General features: G+C 56.1%; 2 protein-coding genes across 3 annotated transcripts in view; both read right to left on the reverse strand.

The window, feature by feature from the left end:
- Positions 1 to 203: 203 nt before the first annotated feature.
- On the reverse strand, positions 204 to 9,158 carry IRAK1 (interleukin 1 receptor associated kinase 1). Its single transcript, XM_032265259.1, has 14 exons — positions 8,931 to 9,158; positions 8,683 to 8,850; positions 8,449 to 8,580; positions 8,239 to 8,342; positions 7,865 to 8,053; positions 7,560 to 7,624; positions 7,307 to 7,421; positions 6,139 to 6,257; positions 5,629 to 5,836; positions 5,197 to 5,262; positions 2,990 to 3,226; positions 2,061 to 2,451; positions 1,549 to 1,698; positions 204 to 970 (listed from the first exon to the last, which is right to left on the reverse strand). Exons 1-14 carry the CDS (start codon positions 9,064 to 9,066, stop codon positions 912 to 914), a joined length of 2,139 nt encoding a protein of 712 aa, XP_032121150.1. The 5' UTR covers positions 9,067 to 9,158; the 3' UTR covers positions 204 to 911.
- Positions 9,159 to 19,379: 10,221 nt separating this feature from the next.
- MECP2 (methyl-CpG binding protein 2) overlaps positions 19,380 to 22,362 on the reverse strand; it is a 67,820-nt gene continuing 64,837 nt past the window's right edge. For both annotated transcript variants that reach the window (XM_032265261.1, XM_032265260.1), the window contains 2 exons: positions 21,652 to 22,002; positions 19,380 to 20,596 (listed from right to left, as the gene is read on the reverse strand). In XM_032265261.1, the coding sequence (XP_032121152.1) occupies positions 19,513 to 20,596; positions 21,652 to 22,002 (1,435 nt within the window). In that variant the 3' untranslated portion in view covers positions 19,380 to 19,512. The remainder of the gene's footprint in view (positions 20,597 to 21,651; positions 22,003 to 22,362) is intronic.

Consider the following 22,362-nt stretch of genomic DNA (forward strand, 5'->3'; position numbering starts at 1 on the left):
TGTGCTGCTCAGGGGTGGCCTAGCTTGCAGGCCATCACATTAGGCCAGCTCACAGGTCCCCGGTAGAGCCTGAAGCCACTGGCCCCAAGTAGGGGTGAGTGCTGCTCGGCTCTCTGGAGGATCTCAGAATTCTCACTTCTCCCTGGGACTGAGCCACAGGTCAGCCACACTTCACTTTTCCCAGTGTTTTTGTTTTTGAAACGGTCTTGCTCTTTCACCCAGGCTGGAGTGCAGTGATGCAATCATGACTCGCTGCAGCCTCTACCTCCCAAAGATAAATGATCCTCCCACTTTAGCCTCCCCAGTAGCTGGGACCACAGGCATGCGCTACCACGCCAGGCTAATTGTTTAAAAATTTTTTTTGTTGCGACAGGGTCTCATCATGTTGGCCTGGCTGGTCTTGACCTATTGGGCTCAAGCGATCCTCCTGCCTTGGCCTCCCAAAGTGCTAGGATTACAGGCGTGAGCCACCGCACCCGGCTGCACTTTTCCAAACTGTAAGCAGTAGGAGGGCCCTAGGCCTCATCAGCTCTGCTGTGCAGGGTGGCCACTGCCGCAGGCTTTCAGCGAAGTCCAAAGAGATGGGCAAAGCGCTGCTGCCGGAGGGCTGGGCTGCAGATGCCCTGCCTGGCTCTCGGGAGCCAGCTCCCTGCTCCACGCCCCTGTGCAGCAGCCCCTCTCCTCCCCTTGTGGGTCTGCACCACCCTCCACTGGGTGATGCCAGCCTTCCTTGCCCCCAGATGGTGGTGTAGAAGCAGGGTTCCACTCTGCCTGCCTGTGCCCACTGACCCTAGAACAGCAGGGCCCCCGCCCCCACTGCCTGCAGAGTGCTGAGGACTTGCGCACCATGAGAACTTCTGACCATGAGAACTTTGACTTCCGGATGTGGGGAATCTGCCCAGGTGAATAATTCAGCTCTGAAATTCATCACTTTCTTCGGGCCCCTGCCTGTCCTGGTCCAGGCCCAAGCCTATAGAAGGAAGAGGAAAGTCTGCTTAGCAAGTGGGGGAAGACTCCCCCATGCCAGAAACCCTGACTCAAGGGCTGGGCCAATGCTCCCTTATCTCCCGGAGCACTCATGGGAATTGAGGTTGTTTTTTTTTTTGAGACAGGGTCTGGCTCTGCCTCCCAGGCTGGAGTGCAGTGGCTTGATCACGGCTCACGATTGCCGTGATCCTCCCAGCTTGGCCTCTGAAAGTGTTGGTATTACAGGCATGAGCCACTTCACCCAGCTGAGGGTTCTTAAGCAGTGGCTCTTCAAATAGTACCTGGGATGGAAAATTCCTGCTGGGGCTTCCTATTTCCTGAAAGCAGAGTGGGGCAGGCACCCTCGGGCTAACGGAGGTACTCTTGTCAGAAGGCGAGGGAGGGGTGGGCCAGGGTCTTGCTAAGGGAGCCATGGGGGGCAGGCTGGGCTTCCAGAGATCTCCAGAGGCAGTGGCCTGCCTGGCTGCCCCACACCCTCAGTGCAGTAGGGACAGACTCTGTTCTTTGGAGCTGGCACAGATGTGCCTGAGACCCCCCAGAGGCCAGCCCAGGCAGCAGCACCTGGGAAGGAGCTGGATGACAGCAGCTGCAGGCTGTCTAGGGCCCCGTCCTCGTACAGGGCCAGCTTCTGCACCATCTTCTGTCGGGCAGGGTTGATGATAATCTGCGGTGGCTCTGATGACGACGAGGCAGAGCTGCCCAGGGCCAGTCCTGCGGTGGAGATAGCGCCCCCTTAGCCTCACACCTCCCCAGCCCCCAGCCTAGCGCCCTGCCTCCCTGGCCTGAGGCCCGAATTCCTCAGAGAAGTCCCAGGGCAGGGCCCAGCTCTCAGGCTACCCTGGACAGAGCCCGCCTTGTTCCTGGCCTTCAGGAATGGGTCAGGGGAGGGCTGAAGAGTGAGCTCCACCTGTGGATGACATGGCCGGGGGAGGGGAAACCAGACTTGCTAAGGACACAGTGGGCTGAACACCCGGCCCTGGTTCTCTTCTTCTAGAAGGCTGGGGTGGGAACTACAGGGACTTTGGCCCAAGGAGGCCCAGGTCCCTCTCCTGGGAACCCGTCTCCCCAGTTACCTTCTGTGGCTGCAGTTTGGAACCCTGGGCCACTCCCCCAGCTCAATTCTCCTGCCGTGTCCCCCTGAGGACAGCCGGCCTCCCCGAGGGGTGCCGGGCCCAAAGGGCAGCTCGGAGTCAAGTGCCAGGAACGCAGGGTGGCAGAGAGGCCACATAGGCTCTCGTCGCTCTCCACGGGCTGGTTGGGGCCTCTCTGGAGCTGCTCTGCTGCCCGGGCGCTGGCTCCTGATGGTGCTGCCAGGGGCTGCAATGGGGCAGCCCCACTGTGGGCACTGCCAGTGCTGGACACGTAGGAGTTCTCCTGCGGGGAAGGGGGGACGCAGCTGGCAGCCTCTGGTTGCCTGGGCAGCCCTGCCACCGCTGCCTGCAGCTTCTCCAGCCTCTCATACACCTGCAAGTGGAGAACAGACCGTCTGTGACCTGCCCCGGGGCTCTGGACCGGCACACCCTGCAGTGGGGAACACTCTGCCCCTAAGCCCTCTGTTCCTGTCACAGGGAGTGCTGAGAAGCGCAGCTGCCCAAGGCAAAGACTAAGAAGGCCTCCTTCTCTTCTACAGAGTGAATCACTGCCCCGCTGCCCTCAAATGGGGCCTTCTCCACTTCCAACTGTCACCAGAGGAGAAGAGGTAGGGTACTAGGGAGGGGACAGAAAAAGGTAGAGGCAGTGGCACAGTGTACCCAGCAGGGGGCGCAGAAGAAGCTCTTTCCTTCTCTATGTGAAGTGAGGTCAGAGCTGGGCTCAGCAAAGCAGGACTGCCCCAGCCCCTCAGTTCAGGGGGGCACCACCCCAAGCAGAACCAAAGGGCAAGCAAGAAATGTGTGGAGATTCCAGAGAGAGACCTAGCAGGTGCTGAGATGGGATCACTACAGAGCAGGCCTGGAATGCAGGCTTTCGGGCTGACCAAGCTGTCCAGTAGGCAGCTGGCTACCTGGGTCATAGGAGGCCTCCTCTTGGCCCGGCGGTGCAGGCAGTAGCACGCCAGCTGGCCCAGGTCCAGGCCCAGCACAGGTGGGCAGGGCCCGGGCCTGGGGTCCAGGTGCTTCTTGTAGATCTGGATAGCGATGGGCGTGGCCCAAGCGTCCGCAGCCTGGGCTGCCTGCAGTGCGGTCTGGCTGCTTCTCAGGGCCACTCCAGCTTCCTCAGCCTCCTCTTCCACAAGATCCTTCTGTGGGATAGATACTGTGAGCATGGCTACTGGGTGGGCACACCTGTAGCTGCCGTCCTCAGGTCCTTGTCACTCAATCGTATGGTTTTTTTTTTTTTTTTAAATGAAAAAAGGGAGATGGGGGTCTCGCTATGTTGGCCTAGCTGGTCTCCAACCAGGCTCAAGTGATCCTCACGCCTCAGCCTCCCAAAGTGCCGGGATTACAGGTGTGAGCTGCTGTGCCCAGCTCTTGGTCTTTCTACAACTTATTTTTTTGAGACAGGGACTCATTCTGTCACCCAGGCTGGAGTACAGTGGTGCAATCATGGCTCACTGCAGACTCAACCTCCCAGGCTCAAGTGATCCTCCTGCCTCAGACTGTTGAGTAGCTGGGACTACAGGCATGCACCACTGTGCCCAGCTTCCAGGGACTTTTTTTTTTTTTTGAGACGGAGTCTCACTCTGACACCCAGGCTGGAGTGCAGTGGCGTGATCTCGGCTCATCACAACCTTGACCCTTCTGTATTCAAGCGATTCTCCTGCCTCAGCCTTCCAAGTAGCTGGGACTACAGGTGCGTGCCACCACGCCCGGCTTAGTTTTTAGAGATTTGTTAAATGCCCACTGTGGGCCAGGGCTCCTCTGGGCTCTAGGGATACGGGAACAAATGAAACCCTGGGCTCCGGTTTGACAGAGCTGACTTTCTGGTGGGGTAGAGGCCTGAGGAAGTGGCACCCAGGGGTGGAAGCAGGACTGGAGGCCGTCGTGAGTTCTGAGATAAGACAGACTAGGAGGAACCTGGGTGGGAAGTGGCTCTTCTTGCAGAGGGAACGGCACATGCTAACCCCGTGGAGCAGGCCGGCAGGGAGTGCCCCGAGTTCAGGGGACCTGAGGTGTTGTGGGGTCAACCACATAAGGATTGGGCCTTTACCCCAAGAACAGAGAAAAGGCAAAGAGGCCTTTGAAAAGAGCAGTCTAGGCACTTTGGGAGGCCGACGTGGGCAGATCACCTGAGGTCAGGAGTTCAAGAGCAGCCTGGCCAACATGGTGAAACCCCATCCCTACCAAAAATACAACAAATCAGCTGGGCATGGTGGCAAGCGCCTGTAATCCCAGCTACTTGGGAGGCTGAGGCAGGAGAATCGCCTGGACCTGGGAGGCAGAGGTTGCAGTGAGTCGAGATTGCACCACTCCACTCCAGCCTGGGGGACAAGAGCGAAACTCCATGTCAAAAAAAGAAAAAAAGAAAGAAAAGAACACTCTGGCTGCAGGGTGGGGAGCAAGTGGGGAAGTCCAAGGACCCCCAAGGAGCCCGGTCCGCTTCTTCAGCAAGATGCATGGATGACTCGGAGGGGAAGGAAGGAGGGCTCCAGCCTGGCTCCTGGGTTGTCAGCGGGGCTGAATCCCAACACAGACCCCACAGCGCACAGGAACAGTCCCAAACAGGAGGAGAAGCGGTGAAGCAATTACTGGCTGAGCACATTCTGTGAAGTCTGTTTGCGTCTGGGAAAACAGGCCCAGAGGGGAGGAGGAATTTGCTCAAAGGCACTGTCAAGCCGGGGCTAAAACCTAGGTCTCAGTCTCCTGGCCCCACCACAGTCCATGGTGAGGCGGACGGAGTAGAGGAGGGGATGGGCAGTTCAGGCCAGCCTGCACGCACTGAGAGCGCGACTGCAGCCTGCGGGGCCTGGGAGGCTGCTCAGGGCCTGCCCCTTCCCTACCACTGCCTTTCTCCGGCCTGAGTGCTCTGAGTTCCCGGCAGCCCTGGTCCCTGTGCCCTGGGACCACCCCTCCCCCCACCCCCAGCCCAGGTGAGGTCTGTACAAGGCCCATGGCATCTGCAGGACAGACAGGTAAAGGAAGCTGTTTGGGGCCCTACCCACTTAAAAAAATGAGGCCACTTCGGCAGCAGAGGCATCCCCTGGGTACTACGCTCTGATCACCCCCACCCTGGGGGCTGTGCCTCCCACCTGGCCTGCCTCAGGAGGCTCACCAGATACTTGGTCCTGGCCCCCTGTGTCTTCACAGCTCTCTGGCCAGCCAGGGTCTCTAGCACTACCTGGAGAGAGGGAAGAGGGAGGGCATGGCAGTGGCTTCTGGGATCTTGTCGCCCCGTGCCTGGGCAGGGAAGAGGCCTCTGGTGTGGACATGGATGGGGCTGACAGAGTTCGGCCCTGACACGGGCAGATGAGGACAGAGCCAGATATTACAGGACCGAAGCGCAGGCGACTTGGAGGGCCCATTCAAAGAGAAATTGCAAAGAGTTAGGTGCAGGGTGAGGCGAACCTCGGAGGGAGGGGACCTGGAGCTGCAGCCTCCTGGGGTCTTGGCAGATGGCCCCGGCCCGCAGTGTGCTCTGCAGCCCCCACCTCTGCATGCCTGCGGTTTCTCCTCCTCTAAGCCAGCAGAGGGGTCAGCAGCTCACCACCCCGAAGCTGAAGGTGTCCGTGTCCACAGACAGCCTTCCCGTCTTGATGTACTCCTCAGGTAGGTAGGCCAGGGTGCCCCGCACCGTCCGCGTCCGGGCCACCGTGCTGCTCTGGCTGGGGCTGGCCCCCGCAAAGCGGCTGAACCGGGCCAGGCCAAAGTCTCCCAGCTTGGGTGTCAGCCTCTCATCCAGAAGGACGTTGGAACTTGCGGAAGGAAGAAAGTGGCGTCAGCCCAGGCCTAGCTCCTACACCTGCCCAGCTCAAGTGAGGCTGGACTCGAGGCTGCCAGCCCAGTGCATTGCCCACAGAAAGTGCTGGCACTGCCCTGAATGCTCCAGCTGCCTGGGGGCTTGGGCTCATCAGCAGGGCCCATCCTTGGCCTATTCCCACACCTGTGCCATGCCGGGGTATTTAGGTCCCAGGCTGTGCCTGACCCCCACATTGATGGGTCGGGGCTCCCCTGGCTGCAGGCCTCGCCCCTGCAGTTCTCACGGGCCCCTCCTCACCTCTTGATGTCTCCATGGATGAGGCTGGGGCTGTCCTGATGTAGAAACTGAATTGCCCGCGCTGTACCCAGAAGGATGTCCAGTCGCTGAGGCCAGGAGAGAGGTGGGCAGGCCTGGGTCTGGGGTGACAAAGGGGGAAGGGAGGTTGTTGGCTGGCTGTTCTTGATCCCAACCATCCTTCTACCTGTCACTGTGCAGCCTGGAATGAGCCACTTTACTCTCTAGGCCTGTTTCCTCCTTCTGGAAAACAAGGAGCAAAATCTCCATGACTTGCACTTCTTAAGCACGTGCAGACTAAGCCACCCTGGCTGCTTGGCAAAGCACTCACGGCCGGGTAGTGGCTGGGGACATGTTCTTGGCATTCGAGATAGAATCTGCTGGGCTGCGGCTCCTAGGACTCGTCCCTTTGTCCCTGGGTGATTGGGAAGTCCTCGAAGGCATTCTCCCCACTCTCCCCAAACACAGCAAGCCAGAGAAGGCAAGGGGGCTCTCCCCTCTGTGTGCCCCCAGGGCCCTCCCTCAGCAGTGGGTGGTCCAGCTGACAGCCCCAGCCCTCTTGCCTCTGGGGCTTGCCGACGAGACCCTCAGGCTGCCCTGCTTGCTAACGGGAGAGGCCTGGGAAAGAGCTTTATAGAAAACAGTGGCCCTGGCCAGGTGAGGTGGCTCACACCTATAATCCCAGCACTTTGGGAGGCTGAGGCAGGTGTACTACCTGAGGTTAGGAGTTGAAGACCAGCCTGGCCAACATGGCAAAACCCTCCCTCTACTAAAAGTACAAAAATTAGCCAGGCATGGTGGTGCCTGTAGTCTCGGCTACTCGGGAGACTGAGGCAGGAGGATTGCTTGAACCCGGGAGGCGGAGACTCGGGAGACTGAGGCAGGAGGATTGCTTGAACCCGGGAGGCGGAGGTTGTGGTGAGCTGAGATCGTGCCACTGCTCTCCAACCTGGGCGACAGAGTGAGGCTCTGTCTCCAAAGAAAGAGAAAAAGTGACCCTGCTGTGGGCCAACTCCTGAGCTGGGTGCTGCTGGGGAGCTGGAAGTGCAGGCCCGGCCTGCTGACAGGACCCACTCACACAGGCAAAAAGCCCCAGGCCCCGTGCCTGGCTCCAGCCAGGTGTCAGGACTGCTTCAGGTCCTGGGAAGCGCACCCGGCCCAGGAAGCCGACCTGGCAGTGGAGACGGTCCTCCAGGGAGCCGTTGGGCAGGAAGCCATACACAAGGCAGTAGAAGCCATTCTCAGCACAGTAGCCGGCAAAGTCCACAATGTTCGGGTGACGAAACCTGTTTGAAAAAGAGGAGCATCTTCCATCAGGCCAGAGTGGGCAGGCAGCCCCGCATGGGGCCTCACTTCGCCTGGGCCTGGCAAGCCTCAGGCACCCAAGGGAGCCCAGTGCTGTGGTATGCAGTCTGGAGCCTTACCTGGACAGCTGCTCCACCTCAGTCAGGAAGCTCTGCCTCACCGCACTCCACTCCAGGTCCGCATCCTGCAGCCCCCAGGGTGTGGCGGGGGAGGGGCAGGGAAGATGGGTAGCGTGAGGCTCTCTAAGCGAAGGCCTTTGGACCTCCAATGCCACCTGCCCCAGGCCCAGAACAACGGAGGGCCCAAGGACCCTGTGCTGGAATGAGGGCTGAAGGGACTGTGTTGAGGCCAGGGGAAAGGCTGGAGAAGTCAGTGAGGGTTGTCTGATGGCCTTCCAGGGTCCCTGCCAGGGTGCGACACTCACCTCCTTCAGCCTCTTCACAGCATACACTGTGTTCCTCATCACCGCCCGGTACACGCACCCAAAGCCACCCTCCCCGATCTTCAGCTCCTCTGAGAAGTCGTGGGTGCCCTGGGAAATCTCACAGAGGGGCCAGCAGAATGGAGAGGGGTGGGCTCCCCGCAGGAGGGCCACTGAGCTCTCTGGGCCTAGCTGTGGGAAGAGAGCCTGGATCACGTAGGGTCCCTCTCTCCTCCCTTCTGCCCAAGCCTGCAGGCTCTCCGCACCACAGCTGCCTCCCAGCTGACCCGGCTTGGCTGACTGGGGCTGCAGTGTGCCAAAGGCTGAGTTCCTTCCTCCTTGCCTCGAATCTTCCCTGGAGGGCAGGGTACACCTACCTTGGTAGAGGAAGAGGCTGGAGATGGCGGTGGAGGCCGCAGGGAAGCCGGGCTGTGGACCAGGCCGAGCTCAGGCCCTGAATGGGTTTGGGAACCTGGAAAAGCTTCATAAAGACACCAGTGAGAGGCAGGCAGACACCAGCAGCAGGGTCTACCGCCGTGGCAGTCAAGGTGGGCCCTTCTTCGGGTCCAACAACCCGGCCGTCTTACCTGGGGAGAGGAGGGTGGAGGCTGAGGATGGCAACTTCCGGGGGCTCCAGGCCTCCGCCTCCGCGGGTGCAGGGATGCTGCTGGGCCTCGGGGCAGAGGTGCTTGGGGACGGTAGCGGGGCGGGAGGGTGCCCTGCGACGCCAAGTAAGGAAAGGAAGGTTGAGGCCCGGGTGGGGGAGCCCCGTGGGAATCGCCGGTCCCCCAGCCGTGGGGTGCCCGGAGTCCCGAGCTCACAGGCTGTGATGATGTCCCGCGCGCGGAGCAGTTGCAGGTGCGTGAGGATGTGCACGAGGTCGGCCACACGGGCGTTGCGGTTGATCCAGGGCCACAGGACGCTGGCCGTGCGCTGCCCGGAGCGCTCGCACAGCCGCAGCTCGGTCTGGTCGCGCACGATCAGGGCGGCTGCGGGGCGGGGGGCGTCAGGCGTCGGCGCCAGGGGCCCGCGCACCCCCCGCTCCCCGAGGCCGCCCGCCGCCACCCACCGAACTGGCACCAGTCGGCGGGCTCCAGGGCGTCCATCACTTTGTAGAAGCGGCACATGACCCAGGGCGGCACCTCGTACAAGAAGTGCTGGGCGCCGGGGGCTGCTGGCTCTCCCGGGCCCGGCCCCCCGGCCATGGCCGCTGCCGCCGCCGGGCCGGGGCCTGTCGGGGCCTCTCAGGGCCGCGGCGGGCGCGGGCCTGGGCCGGCCGGGTCGGCGGACACTGACTCACTTCCCCTTCGAGCCGGCCTCGTGGGACGCCCGGCGGGGCGGAAGAGGCGGTGCCCGGGCCCGCCGCCATCTTGCGCGCCGCGGCGGCTCGCTCGACCACACGGGGGCGCCCCGCGCCGGAGAGGGCCCGGGTCCCAGCGCGTTCAGCGCCCGGCGATCGCCGCGAGGCCGGGCGGGCCCGGGCGGGGCTCTGGAGGACAAGGCGCTGAGGACCGAGGCACTGCGGCCTACAGGGCTGTTATCAGGAGCCCTGCTCGCCCTGCGTCTAGCCCCCTGCCCACAGCAGCAGCCTGCAGCCATTCAGACCCTTTAGGTGTCCTGAAATGTGCCAACAACGCTTCCCCCCACAGCCGTGAGTGCACGCGTTGCTGCCCCGGCCCTCATTTGGCAAGGGTGAGCGCAAGCAGCTGTGGTGAAGGTTTCCTGAGCCCTCTGGCAGAGCTCCTGCCACCGCGTACCTGTCCCCTACTGGGCAACGTCCTCGAGGACCTGTCGAGAGTGCCCCCCGCCCGCCCCGGTCTCCACAAGCAGCAACGCAGACTTTACTCTTGTTTTTCCAGCTGGATGTCTCCTCCAGCGACAGTTCCTCTTGCTCTCTTGATCCTGACAGCGAAGGGGTTTCCCACCCCTAGCCTTGCAAACTTAGGACTTTTCCTAGAAACGCAGTCTGCCAAAGGCCCACAGCTGGCCACTATTGGAGTCTCTTCCCAAAAGCCACCACCACGGTGGTCCCACTCAAGATGACAACCATACCCTGAACCCCGTGGCTTCTCATGGGGACAGCCTTTATGAGATGCAGCAACTCAAGTATCCGAAAAGACCACGCACAGCCATGCTAATCTCCAAAGGGGGGACTTGGTCCCACTTACACACGAAGGCCCGTCAGCTCCTGGAACAGGACTGGCGCACAAGATGCTCAATGCATGCAAGTTGAACATTCAACTCTGGGATCTACCGTTCAAGGCCAGGCCTTCAGTACCCTCTGAAGGCACACATGTAGGTGTGCCCACATGTGCGTGTGAATCTGGACTCTGAGCAGCTGTCTCCTCCAGCCCCTTACCAACCCGGTGAGGCCGCTCCTGAGAGCCAAGGAAGCCAGTGACAAGGGGGCCCCTTTGGGCAATCCCCTCAGCCTGCCCTTTCCTGGTCAGAGAACTGGGTTAGCAGTCAGTGGAGGGCATGTGAGGGTCTTGGCAGGAATGACAAGGAGGAGCTACCAACTGTGGGGCACGGGTGTCCAAAAGCACCACAGCACATCCAGACTTATGGGGTGCCCCTACCAGATGGGTCAAGAGCAGGGAGGTCGTGCTGCAGGCTGACTCATGCTGGGCCTTTGCTGTCACACAATGGAGCAGTGTGCCTGGAAAGCACTGGCGTGGAGCAAGCTGAGGGGCCGAGAGGCCGCATATGAAGCAGTCGTCCCTCGGCCTCTCATGGCAGGCCTGAAGGCAGCTATCTGTGTCCAGGGACAGCCAGATCCAATGAGGAAATGCAGCACCACACTGTCATGTGAGCTGGAGGGGGACTTCTGTCTTATAATGAAAGCCCAGACCTTGAGTCACTTTCACAGAGAGATTTATCGAGAATGCTAACAGCACAGGATACAGTACTTCCCAACAAAAGGTGCAAACGCGTCACTTAGAAAGGCATGCTGAGTATTCTTTGCTTTCACATGTATTAAAAAACTTACAAAAATAAAATAAAACTGCGTGCTGCCCATCTTTTCCAATAGTAAAAGAACCTTATGAAAAAATCACTTAATTTTACAACAAAAGACACAAACGGACATTTTTATGTAAATTTATAAGGCAAACTCTTTATATAATAAATAGGTTACAGGGATTCAGTGGGGGGGGTGTTTTTGAAACGTATACAGGTACATTCAGACAGGTTTACTGAAATGGTACAAATTTCCTTAATAAATTGCCTTTTGTTTTTAAATATATCAGTGCTTTCAGTCATTTGGCTATACACAAAGAACCTTTTTTTCTGAACACTACAAAAAAGCAATCAATAATTTTTGTTTTTAAAACGACCTACTTATTTTCTAAAGTAATTGTCCCAAAACACAAAAACTGAAGGTGAACAGGTAAAGGGCTTTTAGAGACATCTCCAGCTAAGTCTATCCTGGCTTCTCCCTGTGCCCCAAGTGCACCTCTCCCAACCTCAAACAGGTTTCCAGGCTGGAGCCAGCTCCCTTCTGCACAACGTGGCCTGTGTCACTGGCAATGCTGTCCACAGCTCTCGGCCTCCGGGCTGGCACAGGGGAGCATGACTTCAACTCAGGAGGGGGCAGACACCCTGCCTGGCTCTTGCAGATGCTGAACCCAGCACGCAGTGGTCACTACAGTCAGCACTGTCCCCGCCTCTCAGAGGAGGGAGGGGCTGGTCAGGTTTTTCGGGAGCCCCAAACCATGTCTAATGAGGGTAATGGCTTCTCTCAGGAGATGTTTTTGCCATGGAATGGGAAGGGGTTTCTCACATCCAAATTTCGCTGGCACTCGATGACAGCCAAGAGAGAGCAAGCCCCTCTATGGCCATTTTATTGGGGAGGGGGAGGGTGGGGAATAGAGATGTCACAGTGTTGTGCCCTGGAGGATGGGGTGGGGTGTGACAGAAGTGTCTTAAACAGTAATGCCCATGGGGCACACTTTGGAGAGAGAATGGCCGCCACCTGGCCTGTCCAGGGAGAGCTGCATCAAGGGGGAGTGGCCAAACGCATCTGCCAACAACAGCCTTCTGCTCCGGCAGGCCCAGCCCCATTCTCCAAGCACACATCCCCTCCTGGCTCCCCTCAAGGAAACATCAATCTTATCTTTCCTTAAAAGTACGGGATGGTAGTAATAATCGTGGGGGGAGGGGAAGCAAAAAAGAATCCACTGGGTGGAACAAAACCTGGTTTTGCTGTGACTTGGAAAGTAGCAACACATCAGCTATTCAGTTTGCTGGCTTGGAATGGGACTCCCGGGCTCCACTGCTTTGGGTGGGTTCTGGCTGACCTGGGCAGGGGTCATCTGTTCGGCTTGCCCCTCTCATCTCAGTCACCAACCCCCTCCCTCAGAATGCTTTTGCTTGTAAAGAAAAAGTGTCTAGAAGTATTTGTCTCTGGAACAATTACTTTAAACATAGTTACAATACAGACTTCAGTTCAAACACGGAAGAGATTTACTTAGCAAAGTTCCTTTCACCCACCAAAAATTACACAAATATAAGCCTCAACACCACAGTTAAGAGGACCAGTAGAGAGAACCTCATGTTTGGAACACAAAAGGAGAAATAAAAACCAAACCAAACCCAAACAGAAAAACCCCAGAAAGACAAGGAAAGGGCAAAGAAGGAAGGGGAAGGAGAGCAAACACAGCACACGTTACAGTGTCCAGATACATAGGAGCCCAGCACGGGCAAGGGCTCGGCACACATTGAGTAACAGTCCTGGTGATATTTGGTCATATATTCATCGACTACTGACTCTGGAGCGGCTGTTATTGATTGAAGCAGTGACAAATCAAACGGAAAGGAGGCCGTGGTAGCAAGGGAAGGAGCAGGCTTCAAGTTCTGCAAGCCTTTTGCACTCCACTGTCCAGCTCCCCAGAAACACTGAACCGGGTGGGCCCCACTCCATCCGGGCAGGGCTAGAGGTCACTGGGTGAGGCTAACTCAGGCGTCGATTTCATGTCAGTCAGAAAGCACGTTCGTGGACGCACGCAGACACCCACCTGTTCATGGCCAAACATCAGCGACAACGGCCTCCTCTGCCCCATCCCAGGCTGGGTGGGAAAGAGCATCGTGACCCACTGCTAACACTGAGCACACGCCGGAGCAGGACCGGGATGTGGGCCCAGAGGCTGCCCCAGCCCTGGTCCTCCGAGGGGCCTGTGGGTAGCCCGGCCACTGAAAGAGCCTACGGCTGTTGGCCTCAGAAGAAGCAATGACAGCAGGGAGGGAAGCTTTTGGCCCTGGTGATTATAATGCTCTCTGCTTTGGAAGAACAAGTTTCTGATTTTTTTGGTGTTTCTAATAACTTTAAAAAAGATGATCAAAAAGAACTGTTACAGCTAAAATCTCTAGCAGATATTGCTCATTAAGAATTACAAAAGCAAATGCAATTACTCGTAGGATGGGGGAGAAGAAAGGGACATTTCTGGAGTCTTCACTACTTCCTGGAGGGGACCCGCTGGACTCACGCATGTGATTCTGGGGTCGCTGGCCTTCTACCTGGTGCAGCTCACAGGTTTGGAGACAGGCCAGGCTTCCTGTCTCTGCTCCAGTCCCCAGGCTCGACAGAGTGGGAAGGATGAAATACACTCGGGCCCTAATGGTGGGGAAAGCCTGTGAGGCTGACTCTTCGCATGGGCTCACCCTCACCAGGTCACTGGAAGGGGATTGGGGGGGTCAGGCCACCCCAGTGGACTCCAGCTCCCACAGGTGGAAGGGGACCAGGCTGTGCCGACTACGTTCCAGACTTCAGCAGGCCAAGGGAGTGCTCCTGCACCCAGAACCTTGGGACCTCTTTCACAAGCATGGGACAAACAGGGTGCAAAACCCGGGTGCTGCCTGGCGCCTCCTTCGCCTGGCACAGGGAAGCCCTTGAAAGAAGCGAGGAAAGACCACGAATCTGCTTGGACAGAAGAAGTGACCAGCAGACAGATTTGTCATTTTTTTCTTTTTTTTTTTTTTATTTTCCCTTGTCCTATGCTATGGTTATCAGAATATTGTAATTAAGCAACAGGTATAATTTTAACAGGTCTTTTTTTGTGTGTGGAGCCACAAGCAAAATGAGTTTATAATTGTGCAATATACAGATATATATATAAAAATTCAACTGCTTTGTGTGTCTAGTCGGTGCGTTAAATAAAAGGGACAGAAAAACTAAAAGCAAAACTAAAAAGCAAAACAAAAGCCCAGGATAGAAGAGACAAAGCAGGCCTATGCGCACAGTCTATACGTTACTGGATATAATCAGGGTCACCAGGAAGAACAGCTTTGCCACTTGACACACAAACACTGCAGGGAGGGGCTATCAGTGGGCAGGAGCCAAACCTCTTGGCTTTTCACCTCATCTGCTCTCACTGCTGAGCAGGACCTGATCAAAGGTAGGACAGAATGGGGGACTGGGGACAAAGAGATTTCCAAGTTCCCCAAATGTTCTTGAATTCAAAGGTAGGATTTCCTCCAGGGGCTGGGCTCTGCCTGTGCAAGGTCAGGGCCTGGAGCGAGAGTGGGAGGCTGCGCTTCCTCCTTGCCCTGCCCTCACATCTGCCTCCCTCTGCCTCCTGACAGGGCGGGCAGGGGGCCTTGGGGAGGCAGTGAGAGGCCAGCTCAGAAGGGAGCGCCAGGGCGCCCACCATGCAGCCACTTTGCCAAGGCCTGCGATCTGAGGCGAGCAGAGCAGGAGTGGGCAGGGCAGGCTGCCCCTCAGGCAGAAGCGCCTTCCTAGTTCCCTGGGTGTTTTCCTGACACATCAGCGCTGGGGCAGGCTCTGTCAAGATGAGAAGAGCAGAAGTAGGGTGGTGCTGGGCTTTCCGGGTCACCAGTGAATGCTCCACCTTTCATACCACTCCCAAAGGACAGGGTCAGAAGCCATGTCCTCAGGTCTGCTACTCAAGGAGATACTGGCTCTCCAATGACAAAATGGTCGAGTCTCAGGGAGCCCTGTTTTCACCTCCTCAGATCCCCCTTGCCTGTGATGCTCACCAGACATCTCAGGCCAAGTGCTAAGTATTTTTAGATCAGCATTTTTGTAAAAGCTTGCTCTTAATTCATTCAAAAAAATTGCAATGTAACTTTCTGCCAAATGTTTTCTAGGTTTTCCTTCTAAATTGTTGACAACTGACTTCAGTGTTCAGCTTTTCCCCTCTAATATGTAATTTTAGACCCTGGGGGAGGCAGTATCCTAGTGATTTATAACAAGTAGACGATGCCTTTTCTGAAGACTGATACAATATCTAAAAGAGAAAGACACCAAAATGCAGAGAATAAACAAATCCCTTCAGAGCAGAGCAGAAAGAAGAGCAGAAAGATATGGAGGGAGCAGGGCTCTGTCCCCCACTGGGCAGGTCCTCCAGATCCCCTCCAGGGCAGAGGCTCTAGAAACAGCTCACTCCCCGAAGTCTAGGACATGGGTCCTAGAATCTGCAGGTGTGAACTTGAAACAGGAATCCATTTGGGGCAATGACAGGCTAAAAACGGATCCCAACGGTCTTCTCAAAGAACTGGTACCTGTGACCACCCTGGCCCAGTCAGCCCAGAGAAACTGACTGGAATGCTCTGGAAAAGGAGCTGTGGTTAGAGGGGGATACAGAGTTCTGGCTGTCAGGCTCCACTTGGGCTAAACAAAATCCAGATGGTCCCACCCAGGGGACTCCGCTGATATCCTTTTGCTCCCTCCTGGGCTTGAGCCGCTTACTAAGTGATTCAACATTCAGAGGTTGTCAGCTAAAGAAACTCCTTTCTCCACCAAACTTGGCAGTTTGTGTCTGGTTATTACTCTTTTGCCATCACTGTCACAGCAATGAAAAGCTGGACAGAGAAGCAGGTGACAATTAGGGGCTGCTCCCTGTCCCTGGCGCACTGTTCATGCCTCAGGCCTGGAATGATGCCACTCAACAGACGATTGTCTGCACCCGCATCGGCTCTCACAAGTTGCAGCTTCTGCCATCCAGTGAGCCGAGAGGCTGGGGCCCTTGGCTAGTTTGGCACTGATGGACTGGGGGATGTGGCATTTCTGGGTGTCCCCTGTGCCTTTTGATACGGGAATACATCATCAGCAGAAGGGAGCTGTGCTAGTGCCGTGACCAAGTATCTCCAGCTCACTGAGCTGTCAAGGCTGGCGATCCCACTGGCTATGACAAGCCCACCACCAGGCAGGGCTGGGAGGGGTAAACCTGGGGGAGCTCGAGGACATACAGTATTGTCAGGAGAGGAGGTAGTAACTAACAACTGGTAACAACAGTGGGGGATACTGTGGGTCTGACATTAATGACCTAGCCCCACAGGTACTGGAAAGCTGTCGGTCAATTCTTCTATTTTCACAAATTCATCAAAAGAGGCCCCCATCTTCATAGTGTTCAAGTACAGACAAAATTGAGGTCACACCCCAAAACTGGGCCGGACACAGCTGGTGAGAATCCTGCAGCTTAAGGCTTTCCCTCCAACCGCCTGTCAACCTGACCCCAAGGCAGGGGCAGCGTGGGAGCTGCAGGGCCCCTGCCTGCCAGGGCGATAAACCACCAAGGCAGTCTGCTGAAAGGTGACTGACTTGTGATACCTTTATTTGGGAAAGAAGAGGGAATGAGGAAGAAAGGGGGAAACAGAGAGAAAACCCTAAGGAGCCTCAGGCCCCACTGGCAGCTCTGGAACAAACTTGAAGGGAAAGCAGCTGGGGAGCGAGGGAGCTGTAGGTGGGGCCCGAATGAAAGTAAGTGACACTTGAAATGCTGTGTTTCCAACCATGACTGCCCAATTGGCCCTGAATGAACTCTCATGGGTGACAAGAAGGCCTGGTGGGCCCCACACTCCTCTTACCAGGACCAGATGACACCCAGCTGATGGGGAAGCAGCTCCTGACACTGAGTCCAGAAGCCACATTTCATTGGACTAATAATGCATAAAAACCCAACTGACCAAAATAAACATCTTCTCAGTGACAACCTGGTTGGATGCTGCACTCTTGTGGATAAGTGTCCTTTGGTGGTGCCAGGAGTGTGAGGCCACTGTGGGGGCAGGAGCCTTTTGTCCTTGGAGGAAGAGTCTAGAGGACTCACCCTCTCCTCCGACTCCTCTTCCCTTCCTGGGGAAGAGTCAGAAGTGAAGCTGTGGGGGTGGGGGAGGGTTCCGCAGCAGAGCAGGTGGAAGGGATCAGGGATCAGGGATTGGGCTGATGGGAGTTTGGTTGCAGGACTTGTTTTACAGCATAAGGAAATGGATACATAAATGCTTGAAAGTCCAACTTTGAGACTCTACAAACAGAATGGGGCAAACTCCCTCACTTCTAACCATTCCAGAAGAGACACACACATTTTTTTTTCTTAAGCTACTGATTGGAACTGTCAACTATGGTTCCTGATCACTACAGACTGGCAAGGAAGTGCTAGACAGTTTCTATGATGTTTCACTCCTTCATGATTACACCGCAGTAAGGAAGCCAGGGGACAGTAACTGAAATACACGAGACAACACGCACTTGACGGTTCATGGCAGCAGCTCACATGGGACATGCCTGTGGGTGTTTCTGGAAGCATAAGACTGCTGTCTCATTTGCTACTTTGATAAGGTACTTCTCAGTTGGACAGATTTAGATATAAGAGACATCTCTGTAAACACAGAAAAGGATATACCAATATGATGAAGATATGCAGCTAGATAAGGACTTCCTGAACAGAGGTTAAAAAGATGGGATCCCAAATGAAAACTGATCAATTAAAAACCCACAGCAAGCCCACGCCTCTAAGCCCCTACACCACACCTATGGAACAGATAGTGAAATGTGTGGTGTTCTGGCCCCACTGCATTAAGCAAAAGCAAAACATTTCCATTAGAAAAGAACTCTGAGGGAAAAGGGGGAGCAGAGAAGGGACAGGGACCTAGGTGCTGGTCCCAGCTCTGGTCTCAAGAGTTCTGCATCGGTACCGCTGCTGCCGTGCTGTATACTACGCTAGACTCTGGACTTGAGTGAGGTCAAGGTCAGGTGGCACGGAGCCCCTGTTGGGCTACTCGATGACTGGCAGGCCATAGGGGGCCTCTGCGCTTTCCTCAGCTACCAAATCTGGCCCAGTTCCTCCAGTCCACTTATCTAGAGTAGAAGGATGAAAAGGCTCATTGTTCAGGGTGGGAAATGCCTTTTGCTTTTTCTTACCAGGAAAGTGGGGGCTACCTAGGAGAGCAAGACCTTGCTGCTCTCTTGCTCTTCATAGACAGGCCAGGTCAGACTCGGTGGAGCCCACGGCCTCCTTAGGGCTCAAAACAGGGTGGGGCTGGTACTGGCAGCAGGAAGACAAAGGGCAGGCAGAGTTCTAGGGACTGGAGCCGACAAGTGTGGTTGGGCACTGTGGCTGCCTGGAACAGAAGGAATGAACTAGGAGGAGGAAGGGAAAGAAGTGAAAGGATGAAATGAACAAAAGGCAGAAATGGAAGGGGAGAAGAGAAACCAATCAGGAAGTCCTTATAAAATTGCAGCAAACACTTAGAGTTTCGGAGCTTCGTGGGAACCCTATGTGCTGAGCCCACTTTAAAACAAGCGCAGGTATATATATACAAATCCAGGTAGTTCTCAACGCCATCACATCTGGTGGCTTGAGGGACCAAATGTCACCAATTCAAGCCAGTTTGCTCTCAGAGCATCTGTTTGTTTTGAAGTGGGAACATGAAGATTCAATAGTGCAAATAATTCTAAGCTGTCCCTAAAGGAGTAGAATTGGAAAGTAACTGAAACATTTTCTTCTCCTCCCCCCTTACCCCCTCCCCTGTCCACTAAGTTCCTAACTACCAGTCACAGACTGCTCTGAGAGATTAGGAATCTCTCTCAGCCCGCTGTGCTCGGCCTCGCCCGACCCGGGCCAGCCTGCCTGCACCTTGTCCTACTGCCTCCATGGCCTCTCTAGAGCCACCCACTGGAGGACGTCCCTTGAGAATGGACGATGCCACCTCACCCTGGGCCATCCTCTCCTGTGGTTTAGGCCAGTCTACACCCAGTAGTTCAAGGGATGACTCCCTCCTAGCCATGCCAGAGCTGGAGCAGACAGGTACCACTTTCCTTTCCTGTGAAGTGTCCTTGCCAGTTTTGGATTGGGGCTGGTGTGGGGCCAGACTTGAGCCACCACAGGTGGGATCGCACAGGCCATAGCCACTGGTCATATCCATCTTCTCTAAGCAATCCAACTGTCTCTCCTGCCTCACACCTCCCTGTCCCAACATGGTTGGGAGTAGGGGAGGTGGGGGGAGCTGTAGATGGGGCACTGATGGCACCGAAAAAGGGAGTGTCCTCTCAACTGCTGTCTCTAACGACCACATGGGGGAAAGGTTTGGGCGGGAGGGGAGGTGCCTGGTCAACAGCTTGTCTGGTCAGTAGTATCTGCAGCAAGCCTTGTTGAAGGAGCCTAGTTTAGAAAAGTGCAAAGCTACTTCTGGCCCTGGTTAGGTCTTCAACCTGACTGTGCTTGTCGGTAAGAAAAACATCCCCAATGCTCCAACTACTCCCACCCTGAAGCCACGAAACTCTAAGTTTACTGAAAGAAAAAAAAATATTTTTTATTTCAGTTAATCGGGAAGCTTTGTCAGAGCCCTACCCATAAGGAGAAGAGACAACAGCTGCCTTTATTCTTGTTGGTTTGCTTTGCAATCCGCTCTGCGTAAAGTCAGCTAACTCTCTCGGTCACGGGCGTCCGGCTGTCCACAGGCTCCTCTCTGTTTGGCCTTGGCATGGAGGATGAAACAATGTCTTTGCGCTCTCCCTCCCCTCGGTGTTTGTACTTTTCTGCGGCCGTGGCGGCGGTAGCGACCGCGGGCTGAGTCTTAGCTGGCTCCTTGGGGCAGCCGTCGCTCTCCAGCGAGCCTCCTCTAGGCATCTTCTCCTCTTTGCAGACGCTGCTGCTCAAGTCCTGGGGCTCAGGGGGGCTGGTGGGGTCCTCGGAGCTCTCGGGCTCAGGTGGGGGTGGGGGCAGGGGTGGGAGCAGTGGCACGGGGGCCTTTGGGGACTCTGAGTGGTGGTGATGGTGGTGGTGCTCCTTCTTGGGGGGCGAGGAGGCGCTGCTGCTGCGGCCCTTGGGGCTGCTCTCCTTGCTTTTCCGCCCGGGGCTCTTACAGGTCTTCAGTCCCTTCCCGCTCTTCTCACCAAGTGTGGACACCAGCAGGGGCTTCACCACTTCCTTGACCTCAATGCTGACCGTCTCCCGGGTCTTGCGCTTCTTGATGGGGAGTACGGTCTCCTGCACAGATCGGATAGAAGACTCCTTCACGGCTTTCTTTTTGGCCTCGGCAGCAGCGGCTGCCACCACACTCCCCGGCTTTCGGCCCCGTTTCTTGGGAATGGCCTGAGGGTCGGCCTCGGCTTTTCGCTTCCTGCCGGGGCGTTTGATCACCATAACCTGGGTGGATGTGGTGGCCCCACCTCCCTCAGCCTTGCCCCCTGGTGAAGTTTGGAAAGGCATCTTGACGAGGAGCTTCCCAGGGCTTTTCTCCAGGACCCTTTTCACCTGCACACCCTCTGACGTGGCCGCCTTGGGTCTCGTGGTGCCGCTCCCTTTGGGGCGTCCCCGGCCTCTGCCAGTTCCTGGAGCTTTGGGAGATTTGGGCTTCTTAGGTGGTTTCTGCTCTCGCCGGGAGGGGCTCCCTCTCCCAGTTACCGTGAAGTCAAAATCATTAGGGTCCAGGGATGTGTCGCCTACCTTTTCGAAGTATGCAATCAATTCCACTTTAGAGCGAAAGGCTTTTCCCTGGGGACTGTGAGGACAAATGGAAAGACACAAAAAAACAATTAGAGGCTCCCCATGGCAATGTCAGAGATAGGGCAGAGCGGATGGTGGTGACAACACTCTGGTAAATGTTACTATTGAACAAGAGTCACACTGCCTGGCTGCCCCTGAGGATCTGTCTATCACCAAAGCCACTCGCTCGTCTGCCTGTCCCTGACTCCCCAGGCCTCTCCAAAGTCCAGCAACCAAAGAGTCAGGCCTGGTACAGAGGGGCTGTTAGACTGAGGCCCATTCTGCTGCTTGGTGCCTGGGCCTGAGTCACCATCAACAACATTCCTAATTCTGAACTTGGGTATGGTGCTCAGACTCTCTGGGAATCAGTTTCCTTTTTTCTTTTTTGAGACGGAGTTTCACTCTTGTTACCCAGGCTGGAGTGCAATGGCGCGATCTCGGCTCACCGCAACTTCCGCCTCCTGGGTTCAGGCAATTCTCCTGCCTCAGCCTCCTGAGTAGCTGGGATTACAGGCACGCGCCACCATGCCCAGCTAATTTTTTGTATTTTTAGCAGAGACGGGGTTTCACCATGTTGACCAGGATGGTCTCGATCTCGACCTCGTGATCCACCCGCCTCAGCCTCCCAAAGTGTGGGATTACAGGCGTGAGCCACCGCGCCTGGCTGGGAATCAGTTTCAACAAGATAATCCTTTGCTCACTCTTCTCAGGGTTATGGAATTAAATGAGGCTATCTGCCAATGTCATGTGAAAACTGCTAACCTTTTTGGGATCATTTAAGGGGCACAACAGAAACATGCTTCTTCACTCCTCCTCAGAACCCCTGGCTCTGCAAGTTTCTCTGCTTCCGCAGCTATTCCATCTCCAGACAAGCACTCGAGGTGTGGAGAGGACAGAGGACATTGACTTCTGCACACAGCCATTTCAAGCATACCTGGTCTTGGTGTTCATTGTTTATGGTCCCCCCCCCGCCGCCCCCGTTGTGGGGTTAGGCACATACATTTTCCTGCTGCATGAGATCCCTGTCTCTGCCCTCCCTGCCCTGTAGAGACAGGAGTTGCTCTTACTTACTTAATCAAATACACATCATACTTCCCAGCAGAGCGGCCAGATTTCCTTTGCTTAAGCTTCCGTGTCCAGCCTTCAGGTAGGGTGGGGTCATCATACATGGGTCCCCGGTCACGGATGATGGAGCGCCGCTGTTTGGGGGAGGCAGAAGCTTCTGGCACGGCTGGGGCGGAGCCCGACCCTTCTGACGTCTCCGCTTTGCCTGCCTCTGCGGGCTCGGCAGAGTGGTGCGCTGGTGGCTGCACGGGCTCATGCTTGCCCTCTTTGTCTTCTTTCTTATCTTTCTTCACCTTTTTGAACTTGAGGGGCTTGTCCTTGAGGCCCTGGAGATCCTGGTCTTCTGACTTTTCTTCCCTGAAGTGTTAAACAAGTATGTAAGTATCACAAAGAACATGCCAGTCTGCAGAATAAATGAGCAGAGGCAGGCTTGGACCCCCACCACATGCAAGGCCCCAGGCCATCATACACTCAGATCTTGATGTCCTTCCCCAGGACAACAGGGCCTCCGGCCAAGCTGGGACCCAACTATTTTTTTAGGAACTCGGGCCCTGGTGGTGCTTGCCGGCATGGCTGACCTGCACTGTGGCCACCTGCAAGTCTCACTCCTGGCATTGCAGAAGAGTTGGAGTCCTTTCCTCTGAGCGGAAACACTGCGTGGCTCCTGAGCATCCCACCCTAGCATGGGCCTCTGGGCTCGATGCCTGACAAGAGGCC

This window comes from Sapajus apella, unplaced genomic scaffold (assembly GCF_009761245.1).
Source record: "Sapajus apella isolate SASKATOON/1434 unplaced genomic scaffold, GSC_monkey_1.0 scaffold149, whole genome shotgun sequence".
Taxonomy (NCBI): Eukaryota; Metazoa; Chordata; class Mammalia; order Primates; family Cebidae; genus Sapajus; species Sapajus apella.

Bases quoted from the DNA above. Each gene is read 5' to 3' on its own strand.
- IRAK1 (XM_032265259.1), bottom strand. From the start codon at position 9,066: ATGGCCGGGGGGCCGGGCCCGGGAGAGCCAGCAGCCCCCGGCGCCCAG. The intron at 8,343-8,448 runs GTAAGACGGCCG...GTCTTTATGAAG, and splicing joins CTCCACCCTCCTCTCCCCAG to CTTTTCCAGGTTCCCAAACC. The intron at 8,054-8,238 runs GTAGGTGTACCC...CTCTTCCCACAG, and splicing joins CAGCCTCTTCCTCTACCAAG to CTAGGCCCAGAGAGCTCAGT.